This window comes from Lathyrus oleraceus, chromosome 4 (assembly GCF_024323335.1).
Source record: "Lathyrus oleraceus cultivar Zhongwan6 chromosome 4, CAAS_Psat_ZW6_1.0, whole genome shotgun sequence".
In the NCBI taxonomy this organism is placed as follows: Eukaryota; Viridiplantae; Streptophyta; class Magnoliopsida; order Fabales; family Fabaceae; genus Lathyrus; species Lathyrus oleraceus.
In genome coordinates this window covers 413,209,700-413,223,222 of record NC_066582.1, presented here as the reverse complement: position 1 = coordinate 413,223,222, position 13,523 = coordinate 413,209,700, and the positions used below count along the sequence as shown (strand labels likewise).

Genomic DNA, 13,523 nt, shown 5'->3' with positions numbered 1-13,523 from the left:
AGAAGATGAAAGAAAGCATGGTAATGGTTCCCAAAGCCCTCATCCATCAAATATGCCTCCCAAGTATCTCAATTCATCATTTTTGATCAAAGCAAGTCAAGAGGTTTGAGGCTTGTTTCCTAAGGAAACCCTAATTCATTTGTTCATCAACTGTGCCTTGCTCATGAAGCAACCTCAGCCCATGGTCAAATACAATCAAGGGAAGTTCTTTAATTCACCATTTCATGCATATTTGAACTTATTTGAGTGTCCTCAATCATCAATTCATCAAGATATGAGATTTGGACTTGAGAAGTTGATCAGTCAATTCATCTGACTATTTTGAAATACACTGAGACCTAACGTTTTATGTGTTGGTCAAATGGAAATTATACCAAGAGAAAATATGTTCTTAAGAATAATATGAACAACTTTAATGTTCATCAAAAATTTATTTGAAGCTTGGAAGGTCATCATCCATTCCAAGACATTATAGGTCATTTTGACTAAAACCCTAATTTTGAGTTAACTTCCCAAGAACATAACTCATTCATTTTTCATAATTTTGAGGTGGGATTAACTGAATTGGAAATCTTAATGTGTCTACTTCAAATGTTATGTTGATAAAAATTGCAAAATCTCAAAATAAATATATGTGATAATGCAAAACATTATAGGTCACTTTGGACCAAATGCATTGAAATGTGAAAAAGTCCAACTTCAAGTGCCCATAACTTCTTCATCAAAACTCCAAATGATGAAAAATTTGAGTCCAAATTTATTGTCTTGAAAATATATACAACTTGCATGTTGAAGATTTTGTCATTTGGAGCTTGCATCATTGAAACAGAAGGGCTTGAACATTGGCCAAATTTGGAAATTTCACATATGCATGTTTTGCACCCTACACTTCAAGCTCAAATTTCATTAATTTCCAAGGCCCAATTGGAGTTTTGATCAACATAGCATTTGCTCCTTATGCAACAAGCTTTCCAACCATTACCCATAAGCCTATGTTTCAATATTGGAAATATCATTTTCGAAGAGGAGAACATTATAGTGCATTTTGTGAAATTCATTTCAAACACATTGCATGAGTTGTTAACATCCAATTTGCACGTCCAATTCTTATTTGGTGATGTATAGCAATCAATTCCAATCAGAATTGGGCCCTCCATGCGCCTGTACAGACCCATGCATGGAGGCCCTCTTCTCCCATGCGCACTTTGTTCATGCATTTTCAGATGGCCTTGGCTATAAATGCATGGCATGTGAGCTCTCATTCCTCAACCTAAAGGCGCCTAAACCTCTGCTGAACTCAAAACCCAACCCTCACCAAAGGAACTTTTCACTTTCTTTCAAAAATTTCAGATCTGAAATTCAATTGCATCGATTGAATTTTTAGATCCATAGTTCCTAAACCTTCTTCATTCACTACGCCAAAAAGTGCTTTTGGCAGCACCAAAAAGAAAGCGCTTTTTAAAAAAAGCGCTGTAATAGCTTGAAAAAAAAATCGCCTATGTAAAGAAAGCGCTTTTAAGGTAAAAGCGCTCTTATAGGTCTCCACTTATGAAAGCGCTTTTAAGGTAAAAGCGCTCTTATAGGTCTCAGTCTCACATCTATGAGTTTCACACTTATGAAAGCGCTTTTAAGGTAAAAGCGCTCTTATAGGTCTCATGGGTTTCACACTTATGAAAGCGCTTTTAAGGTAAAAGCGCTCTTATAGGTCTCAGTCTCACACACTTATGAAAGCGCTTTTAAGGTAAAAGCGCTCTTATAGGTCTCATGGGTTTCACACTTATGAAAGCGCTTTTGAGGTAAAAGCGCTCTCATAGGTCATTTATAAAAATTATAATAAATCTAATATTACAAAATCCCTGACTTTCAGAATCCCTCTTTCACTCTCTCTCGTTCGAAGCTCTCGCTGCCCTGGAAAAAATTCCACAGAGTACCTGGAAATCTCAACGATAAACACTGCAAATTTGAAAGAGACTGCATTCGAAAGAGAAGGATTCAATACCTGGAAATCTCATTGCGTTTTAAGGTTAGGTTTTCGTGTCTTTCTGTTTTGCCCTAGAAGTCAAAGAATAGGTGGTCGATTTTGGTTTGAATGGACTTGCATTGCTACATTATGGGTTATTTATTTGTCAGTATCGATTATTAGAGTTTGTGACTATGTTTGCTTAATATTCTGTAACTTACCGAAAATTAATAGAGTTAGAAATTTCAGTTGAAGTTTATTGAATTAACAAACTCTGTTGAATTTCTATGTATAAGATGGTTAGACATTATAACTCTGTTAAATCTCTATGATATAAGTTAGTTAGGGAATGGGTCAGTTAATCTCTGTTAAATGAATTTGTTAGACATTGTTCTGTTAGATTCAGTTATGTTCCTTTGTTGATTTCAGTTAGGAGAAAACTGTTAGGTTGCTAGCTTGGTGTAATTGGATGTTAGTTATATGTTAGAAACTGTTGGATTTATAAAGTGTGACAATTAGGATATTAGACCTGTTGGAGTTAATTAATTAGTTATAATGAATTTGAATTGGTGCAGTCAGGTTTGGAGTTGGTTTGTTGAAGTGTCTTGATCGACACTTGAGCTGTTAGAAAATTAGTTATATGAGGCTGATGTTAGGTAAACAAGAAAGTTAGCTAGATAAATGATAATGAGTAAGCTAACTAAATCGTAAGTTGCATTATTTTGATGAAAACTTGACCCTATGTCTCGAATTAATTATGGATTTGCCTCTGACTAAATGTTGTTGTTGTTCTTTGTATGCATAATTAGGTAAATATTAATGAATGAGGTTAGCAAGTGTTGTGCTGACAATTTGAAGAAATTCATGAGAAAATTTCTTGAATTTTTGATGGTGATAATTAGTGTAATTCGACGAAATCCTTATATGGTTTTACACTGTTAGAAATTTCTTGAAAATTAGTGATAATTAGTATAATTAGTGTAATTTCTTGAAAATTTCTTTGGAATTGGAATTACATGGTTTTATACTGTTAGAAATTGAATTAGTTGCTATGTTAGGAAATTAGTATCTGTTATGATGTTATTTTGCTTGATTTGTTGTGATGTGGTTGTTATGTAAGTGAGAAGTTGCAGTTAGAATAATTATGTAATGTTAGCCAATTGAATTTTGTTTGTAGGTATGATGTTGACCATGTTTTGAATGTTAGTAATGTGTTTGTGTGTACTGAACTCAGTTAGAGTTTATGCAGGGCTGATGTGCCTAATATTCTGAAATCTCATTGCGTTATACCGTTTTGTACCCTAATTACTTTGCGTTAAAACCATGGATAAGACATGGATGTATTCCAATCGATTGTCGAAAGAGTACGAGAATGGGGTATCGAAATTTGTTAAGTTTGCTATTGCGCACGCCAAAGACCCCAATCGAATGACATGTCCTTGCTTGAGTTGCTGTTATGGGAGTCAGGTTGACGCGGTTCAGTTGGCATCGCATTTACTACGGTATGGAATTGATAGAAGTTATACATGTTGGAATTTGCATGGTGAGAAAAGTAACGAGAATGTTGAATCGGGGTATAATACGACCTATGCTTCAAACGACGATTGCACAGATACATATGATTATGATCGAGTCGAAGAGATTGCAGAAGCGCTTGAAGAAGATCTTAAGGACTGTCCCAAAATGTTCGAGTGGTTGGTAAGCGATGCAGAGAAACCGTTGTATAATGGTTGTACAAAATTCACAAGATTGTCTGCGTTATTAAAGTTGTACAACTTAAAGGCGGGCAATGGATGGTCGGATAAAAGTTTCACAGAGTTATTAGCTCTTATGAAAGATATACTACCAGAGGATAATGTTCTTCCCAATCGAACGTATGAGGCCAAAAAGATGTTGTGCTCTATTGGCATGAGCTATGATAAGATACATGCCTGTTCAAACGATTGCGTTTTGTTTCGAAACGAGTATGCATCGTTAAATGAGTGTCCTAAATGTGGTGCCCCTCGATATAAGAAAAAGTTATCTCTAGCAAAAGTCTTATGGTATTTTCCTATAATTCCGAGATTTAGACGCATGTATCGTAGTGAAACCGATTCAAGACACTTGACTTGGCATGCAGATGAAAGAATTATTGATGGAAAGTTTCGACATCCGGCAGATTCACCCCAGTGGATGAAAATTGATAATGATTATCCTGAATTTGGAAAAGAAGCAAGAAACCTTCGCTTGGCATTGTCTACTGATGGAATGAACCCACATGGTATTCAAAGTATCTCGCATAGCACATGGCCTGTGATTCTTATGATTTATAACCTACCTCCATGGCTATGTATGAAGCGTAAGTACATGATGTTATCTATGTTAATTTCTGGGCCTAAACAACCAGGGAATGACATAGACGTATACTTGACACCCTTAATCGAAGATTTAAAGTTTTTGTGGGAGAACGGTGTGGAGGTTTATGATGGGTATAGGAAAGAAAGTTTCAACTTGAGGGCGATGTTGTTTGGAACAATTAATGATTTTCCAGCATACGGAAATCTATCAGGGTACAGCATTAAAGGTGAAAAAGCGTGTCCTGTTTGTGAAGACGGAACCGATACGATGCGATTGGACCTTTGTCATAAGAATGTCTTTCTCGGTCATCGTAGATTCTTAAATTCTAATCATCACTACCGTGGGTGGAGAAAAGCATTCAATGGAAATACAGAAGAAGGTAGAGCTCCAACAATGTTGACAGGTGATCAAATTTTTGAAAAGGTGAAGGACGTAAGTACTAAGTTTGGCAAGCCTTTTGCACATACACTTGTCAAGAGTGGGTGGAAGAAAAGGTCAATTTTTTTTGAACTGCCATATTGGAAGTCTTTGTATGTAAGACATTTCCTCGATGTTATGCATATTGAAAAAAATGTATTTGACAGTGTTATTGGTACGTTACTCAATATACAAGGAAAGTCTAAGGATGGCCTTAATGTAAGGAAGGACATGGTAAACATGGGAATGAGAACTGAATTGGGACCCGTGAAGAAAGGAAAACGAACATATCTACCACCTGCTGTTTACACTCTATCTAGAAAGGAGAAAAAAATATTGTGTAAGTTCCTAAGTGAAGTTAAAGTTCCAGAAGGCTACTCATCAGATATTAGAAGACTTGTGTCTATGAAAGACCTCAAGTTAAAGAGTTTAAAGACACATGATTGCCATGTTATAATGGAACATTTTCTACCGATAAGTATACGTTCTATTCTGCCAGAAAAAGTAAGAAGCGCAATAACTAAATTGTGTTTTTTCTTCAAGTCAATTTGCAGTAAGATGATCGATCCTGCGATCTTACCAACATTGAAAAAAGAAATAGTTGTTACTTTGTGTGATCTTGAAATGTATTTTCCTCCCTCGTTTTTTGACATAATGGTCCATCTAGTCGTTCATCTTGTGAAAGAGACACAATTGTGCGGACCAGCTTATATGAGATGGATGTACCCTGCTGAACGTTATATGAAAATATTAAAAGGGTATGTGAAAAACCGAAGTCGACCAGAGGGTTGTATTGCCGAACGATACATTGTTGAAGAAGCGGTTGAGTTTTGTACAGAATATTTGTCAAATGTTCAATCAATTGGACTCCCCAAATCTCATATTGTTGAAAAAAAAGAAGGTAAACAGCTAATTGGAAATAAAGTTGTGACAGTATCAAGGGTCGAACGAGATCAAGTGCATTTGTATGTTCTGCACAATGAGATTGAGGTTGAGCCGTATGTTGAAATGCACAAGGGTGTTCTTCGAGGTTTAAATCCGAATAGAAATGAGAATTGGATAGTACGAGAGCACAATCGAAGTTTCATACCATGGTTTAAGGAACATATTTATTCAAAGTATCGTTCAGATCCCGCTTCAATAACAGAAAGGTTGAGATGTTTAGCATATGGTCCAAGTTTGGTTGTGTTTTCTTATAGCGCATACGCAATTAATGGATACACATTTTATACCAAAGAACAAGATGATAAAAGTACTATGCAAAATAGTGGTGTCACCTTGGTAGCTGAAGCAATGCACATATCAAGTGTGAAGGACTTAAACCCGAAATTTGCAAATCTGTCATATTTTGGGGTTATCGAGCGCATTTTGGTGTTTGATTATGAGAAGTTTCAGATTCCTATATTTGGTTGCAAGTGGGTTGAAAATAATAATGGCATACGAGTGGATAAGTCAGGATTTTTGCAAGTTGATCTTAATAGGGTGGGGTACAAAGATGAGCCTTTCATTCTAGCTTCTCAAGCTAAACAAGTATTCTATGTCACTGATCCGACAAGTACGAAATGGTCTATAGTGCTTTTATCTAACAAAGTAATTGATGAAAGAATTGGAGATCAAGGTGATATTGATGTTGAGATTGAATCTTTTACCATAAATGATCAAAATGAGAATGAATCATGTATTAGAAATGATCATAATGAGGGTATTTGGATCAATCCAACCGTCCGCGTTGTTAAAAGAAAAGTAGAACATATTCCTACCAAGAAAAGAAAGAGACGTTACTGAAAAAGGTAATAGTATAATTATAGCCTATGTCATTCAAGAAAATTTAATTATAGCCTATGTCATTTTATATTATTCAATATATATATGGATTATTGATTATGGATTTTTATATTTTTCATTTCATTTTTATATTTTTTCTTTATTATAGGTTAAATGGATAGTGATCAAGAAAACTCACAAGATGCAAATGCTCCTGATGATACTTCAGAAAAAGAAATTACACGAGGCATCACTATTATGAAGAGTATCATTCGTGATAGAGATAAAGCAGTAACATATAATGTAAATTGGAATGCTGATAACCAACTAATTGGGTCTAATGCTGCAAAGTTGGCAAGCTACATTGGTACACTTGTTCGTATGCACATTCCAATCACTGCTACAAGATGGAGTAATAAAGAGTTGGGTAGCGCTAAAGATAAGATTTGGACTGAGATACTGGTACAATATATGATTGTTTATATTTTCTTTATATTGACGATAATGTGTTTAAATTACTTATACTAACACACTCTATTCCAATATTTTTTCGTAGAGGTCTTTTAACATTGAAGATACAACTATCCGAAAAAAGTATATACTTCAATTGGCCGGAAAAAGACACAGAGGGTGGAGAACGTTTTTAACAAACAAGTATCTTAAGGACAAAGAAATTTTTTTTGTTGAATATGATCCGGAATATCCAGTGAAGTATGCGATCTTCATTACAGAAGAAGAATGGGTTGCTTTTGTAGCCCAAAGAAGAGACGAAAATTTCAAGAAAGTGAGTGCCACAAATCGCGAGAGAGCGTCAAATCCCACGTATGCATACAAAAAAGGGCGTTTGGGATATGCACGCTTAGAGGAAAAAATTGTAAGTATACAAAAATGCTACGATCTTATTAATTGTCTCAATGTGTTATAATTGATTATCTTATTATTTGTGTCAATGCGTAGTTAGACGAGACGAAAAGTGACGCAACATCACTTCCGCCACATGTTTTGTGGAAAGAAGCTCGTGTGGGAAAGGATGGAACTGTTAGGGATGACGTTCAACATATTTATGATGAATGTGTAAGTAGAACATTGTGTCTTTAATTAAATCAAAAGTTTAATAATATATAATTAATTTTTTTATCTCCACTAATAATTTCCGATATGTAAATGAATTTCAGGAGACCCTATCTCAATCGATAAGCACAGCTGAGGACCAGGAGAACAGGAGCGTACTTAGTAGAGCACTAAATGTTCCTGAGTATCCCAGTCGGGTGAGGGGTAAAGGGCATGGTTGTACTCCAACTTCCTTGTATAAGAATCCAAGGAGAAGAAATCCTAGCAATCAAGAAGTGATGGAGACGTTGCAGGCATTACAAGCGCAAGTTCTTCAATTGCAAAAGGATAATGAGAGATATAGGTGTATGGAAAAGTGCAGTTCACAGTTGAAAGAAACTAGTGAGAAAGCCAGTATCAATTGTCAAAATAAATTTCCCGAGGTAATTATATATGTTATTTTGAAATTAAAATAGCACATTTATGTTAATTGAAATATATACACATTAAAAGTAACATATTTATTATTGGTTTAGGGCATTTCATCTTGTCAGCTATACTTATCGTCACCGACTTATCGCCTAGTTGGCAAGGGAAAAGTGCACAACACTTCGGGAGATTTACTTCACCATAGACCGCTCCCGGATGGACACCTTAAAGTATCGGTTGATGTTGTATTAGATAAGGAAGCGTTGCTACCGATACCTGACATTGTTTCAGAGACAACATTGCTGCGAGATGCAATAGGATCATTTGTTGCATGGCCCTTGGATCTCATTTTCATTGATGATGAGGTATGTTGAATTCAAAAACCACTATGAATCTTTTAGTATTCAAATGTCAATTCTGAACCGTTAAGTTAATTTTTTTTACATGGTAATTTTAGACGCCTACAAAACCCGCATCTAAGGATCAAGGGATTTTGCGGCACAACGAGTCTGTTGCATCACAAAAAGAGGTATATTGAAAGTGTTAATTATATGATCCGAATCAAAAAATGCATGATTTTATAATTTACCTATGTTATATGATTTATAGGTATTTGCTCAAGGGTCACAACAACTGAGCCAGAAAATTGGTAGTCGACAGAAAAACAAAAGGGATCTTCCAGTGACTTCTTTGCCAAAAAAACGTGCTTTTGTGCCTCGATACCAGATATCTCTTGAAACACTTGTTGACTCATCAGATATGGCAACAGCTGGTGCTATTCGCTTACTGGATATGGAGGAAGATATCTTTGGTTATTCATGCACTGAAACAATCGGAAAAGAAGATCTGGAACATATTTTTCGGCATCAAGAATTAGGCGTCGGTGTTATACACACATACATCCGGTAATCCGATCTATATATTATTTAATTACTTGAACAATTTATTTACACATTTCAATAAAAATAGTCTAATGTTTATTATGTTTTTATTGAAGGTTCTTGTATGACAATTTCATGCGCGGGAATGATCAATTGTCAAACAGATTCCGTTTCGTGTCTTCCTCCCTGGTCAACAAAGCATTAATTTGTAGGGAACCGGATTCATGTAGAGAGTACTTAGTCAAGAGATTCATGGCCAGCAGTACAAACAACTTGTATCTTTGGCCGTATAATTCAGGGTTAGATTTTAATTCTAAGTTTATTCTAATCTTTAATTGTTTCTTTAACGTAAAAAATTTCCATATAAACTTTTGTTTTAATTTATAGGTGTCACTGGTTGTTGCTTGCTATTGATCCTTTAAAAGAAGTGGTATATTTTCTGAATTCGATAGATGGTGAATGGACAAATTATCCGGATATGAAGCAATTAGTTGATACGTAAGTGAGACTGTTCTAAATATTCGTGTATATTTATGTGAGATTGTTCTAAATATATGTTTTTATTTTGTTAGATCAATAAAAGTGTTCCGATCTCAAAGACAAGCTCGAGTACCACGTACTAAATCCAGCAACATTACGTGGATAAAAGTGCAGGTACTTTAATTTTCACAATTTTGCTTATAATAGTGATGCTACTTGATAAGAAAAGATAACTATACATTCTTATTTATTTTTCTATGTAGTGTCCTCTACAGCGCAACGGTATCGATTGCGGATACTTTGTAATGAGGTTTATGAGGGAAATCATTAATATGAATCAAATAGAGATTCCAATCACGGTATGGATTTATAACTTAGGATTTGTTTTAATATTTATCGAATATTTCATATTATTTATTACTTTTAACTAAATCATGCATATTATGTTTTGTTATGTAGTACTTTGATGAATACAAGTGTGCTCATTACACGAGACTGCAGTTGGAACAAATCAAGGAGGAATTGTGTCAATATTTTATTGAGAAAAGATTACTTAGTATATAATGGTTTCAAAATAACATGAATACTTTGATGAAGAATGGTTTCTGGTTGGCAAGTGTATAGTTCTTTATATTTTTAACAGATTAGTTATGACTCCAAATAGGCCGTATAACATATTAGTTTTGACTTGTGTATAGTTCTTTATAATTTTAGTGATATCTTTAATTTCATGGATAGATTAATGTGTTCATTCTTGTGTTGGTTTGCTTTAAAAAATTACAAATGCTTGAATTATGACTCCAAATGTGTTCAGTGCCTATCTATCCTTGTGTTGGTTTGCTTTCATGGATAGATTATGACTCCAAATGCTTGAATTAGAGAGGCTTGATTTACAGGTTTATGGGATTATTCCCAAAAAATATTACAGGTTGAAATGGTAGGCTTAAACTGAAGGCAGCGTTTTGTTATTTTACTAGAGGAAAAGACAGCGCTTTTTAGTAAAAAGCGCTGCTAAAGGTTGTCAATAGAGAGCGCTTTTTACTAAAAAGCGCTGCTAAAGGTTGTCAATAGAGAGCGCTTTTTAGTAAAAAGCGCTGCTATAGGTTGTCAATAGAGAGCGCTTTTTACTAAAAAGCGCTGCTATAGGTTGTCAATAGAGAGCGCTTTTTAGTAAAAAGCGCTGCTATAGGTGGTATATAGACAACCTTTAAGAGCGCTTTTTACTCAAAAGCGCTGCTAAAGGTTGTCAATAGAGAGCGCTTTTTAGTAAAAAGCGCTCTTAAAGGTTGTCTATATACCACCTTTAGCAGCGCTTTTTACTAAAAAGCGCTCTCTATTGACAACCTTTAGCAGCGCTTTTTAGTAAACAAAAAGCGCTGCTAAAACCTATAGCAGCGCCACCTACGGCAGCGCTTTTAAGCGCTTTTAAAGGCCAAAAAAAGCGCTCTCATAGGTCTTTTTTGGCGTAGTGATTTGATCCATAAAAGCTTCTGTTTCCAAAAGGAATCAAAGATCATGACTCATTTCTTCACAATTCAAAGGTTTTGCTCAACTGCATTTTGCTTCGAAATAGCTTATACATTGCTCCATTTGCCTTGATTTTGTGTGATCTGAAGTCCTCTACATAGAGGCATCATTATTGTGTTCTTAATTTTTGAAATCAAGCAAGTTCAGTTGAACACCACCAAAGTTCCATCTCTGATTTCTCTCTCAATAGGGATCTAGAGTGGAATTGAGTGGCATAGGGGTGATGTACATCACTCCACCTTTCGAATGGTACCTGGATCGTGGCTTTTCATGCACGTTTTTTCCTCTGCAATTTTGAACCCTCACCAGAGCTAGCCGGAGAAGACGGTGGCGCTGGCCACCGTCCGTTTGCCAGATTAAGTCGTGGCCGTTGGATCATACTTCCAGATCTAATCAGATCCATTGGATGTTATGACTTATTTTAATTCATTGTGTGGTTGCATTGACTTTGGAACACGTTGGGCGCGCGCTTGTGGATGCTTGGATCTGCCAGCTCAATTAATGAGCTCAGATCCAAGGGCTCACGCTTTCCCATCTTTTTTAATTCTGATTTTAATTTCTATTTTATTTTTTAATTCCATTTCATTTTCTAAAATCCATATCTCTTTCATTATTGGTCCAAAAACTATGGGACCGATTGCATTATTTCTCTTTTAATTTCTAGTTTCTAAAAATGTTTTTTAATATTTTTTATTTTATCATTTGCTATTTTTTTAATAATTTTCTCTTTTCTGGTTATTTTTAATTCATTTTAAATAGTTTTTGATATTCAAAAAATACAAAAATATTTTCTCAACCTCTTTGAATGATGATAGATCTATGAAAAATATTCTCATCAATTTATTAATTGATTTGAGATTTATTTGAGATTTTAGTTCAATTAGGTTATTTTTATGCATTTTTAATTGATTAAAAATAGTTTCTGACTTTTAAAAATGCTGAATTTTTTTGTCAAACTTTGTTTAACCTTGTTGAACTTGGGATAATTCACTTGGACTTTTTAAAGTTGATTTGAAGTGAGTTTGAAGTTTGACCTTTCTTTAATATTTTAGTTCGTTTTATTTTAAATATTAAAAATGCCAAAAATATTCTGTTTATTTCTTGACTTCTAATATTCATTTTGCTTCTGTTTTCTATTGTTTGACCTTGATCTTCTCTATCTTTGGTCAACATTTGCTGATTGATACATACCATTTCATTTAATTCACTTTATTTCTTCATTTCTTTCTTCTTCTTCTCCTCCTTCTTTTTATTTTTTGATCAATGAGTTAAAGATTGGCGGTTAGCATTGATTAGGGAGGTTTAATCTTCCTTGATTCAAATCTAATTCATCTTGATCATGGATCAAGTGAATGGCTTTGCATTAAGGATAAATTGCTTTCTAAATCATGCAAATGACCTAAATAAATACAAGATCATTTCTCATCTTCCTTTTGGCATGGCAAGTTGTTGGAGTTTGATTCACTAATCAAGACCTCTAACTTGTGTTGTTGCTTACATTATTATTGACCGGCCTCAGATAGTTGTGACTTCTACATAACTCCAATTGCGATTGCTTAACATAGCGCTAAATTTGCCTTATGGCACACTAACTACTAACACTAACAATTAACTATTAACATTTATTTCTTGCTCTTTACATTTATGCAATTTACTAATCTTGTACATATTATTCATTTGCTTTTCCCTTTTTCTCACTTGAGCACATGTTTATGTTAATGAAATTTGCCTTTTGTTCACTTGAGCACATAATTGTGTATATATCATTGTGCTTGTGTTTTGTTTTGATTGTTGTGGACCAAATGCAAAGAAATGGACAAATGGACTTAGTTTCTAGGACTTTCCCTATGCAAATTGGAGTAAAAAGACTTTAAATGTTGAAGATGAATTAGAAGGACCAAACCTCTAAACTCACTCTTGTCCATTCTTGATTTGCTTCATAAAACTTTTTGATGTGTGTGCTCTTGTGCTAGGGAATCGTATGAGAGCTCAAATTGAAGAACCATTGCCATGTTCATCCAAAGTGAAAGATACAAGATACATTGAGGATCTTCTAAGAAGCTTGTTTGATTGTGTTGATTGCTTGAGCTCACTATTATTTTGCTTGCATATTCCAAAGGATGGGAGCTACTTGGATCATCAATATGATCTCAAGAGAGGAACTCCATTTGTGGTCTTGTTTCTTATCCTTTATCTCTTGTATGATTAGGACTTTAGCCATTCTTCTTCTTCCCTCCACTCTAACCCAAGCCAAAACTTTTGTGCAAACATTTAACACTTCTTTTCAAACATTTGAAACCTAAGCCTTATGCTTTTGATTTTCAAACTTTCTTTTCATAACACTTATTTTGAATTGAACTTCTAAGTCAACTTTGACAATATCTTGTAAATACTTTTCATTGGTGAATATAACCCATTCAAATGTCTTTTGTGGTTTCAATGGCCACTTCCTTAATCAAAACTTTTCATAACCATTAGCCATTAGGTTTGAGTTATCCTTGAGGTAGATGTAATACTCACCTATATCCTTAGTGATGGACAATGAGTCTTCCATTCTTATTATAGGGTTAACCCCTCACTAGCATGTTGAAGCTATCCTCACATGGTGGATTTGTGGTTTTAGGTTGGGTTTTCTCCCTTGGATAACAAAAGACCTTAAGGCTTTTGGACCAATCAAT

General features: G+C 34.7%; 1 protein-coding gene across 1 annotated transcript; it reads left to right on the top strand.

The window, feature by feature from the left end:
• Positions 1-6,652: 6,652 nt before the first annotated feature.
• Positions 6,653-9,982, top strand: LOC127137766 (uncharacterized). Its single transcript, XM_051064190.1, has 12 exons — positions 6,653-6,940; positions 7,035-7,352; positions 7,436-7,552; positions 7,654-7,971; positions 8,065-8,322; positions 8,415-8,486; positions 8,567-8,862; positions 8,955-9,137; positions 9,226-9,336; positions 9,411-9,492; positions 9,582-9,677; positions 9,962-9,982. The coding sequence occupies exons 1-12, from the start codon at positions 6,653-6,655 to the stop codon at positions 9,980-9,982; spliced, it is 2,160 nt and encodes a 719-aa protein (XP_050920147.1).
• Positions 9,983-13,523: the final 3,541 nt, after the last annotated feature.

Excerpts from the sequence above, each read along its gene's own strand:
- LOC127137766 (XM_051064190.1), top strand. The coding sequence starts at position 6,653 with ATGGATAGTGATCAAGAAAACTCACAAGATGCAAATGCTCCTGATGAT. Across the intron at positions 7,353-7,435 it reads CACGCTTAGAGGAAAAAATT|TTAGACGAGACGAAAAGTGA; the intron begins GTAAGTATACAA and ends GTCAATGCGTAG. Across the intron at positions 9,678-9,961 it reads AAATAGAGATTCCAATCACG|ATTAGTTATGACTCCAAATA; the intron begins GTATGGATTTAT and ends TATTTTTAACAG.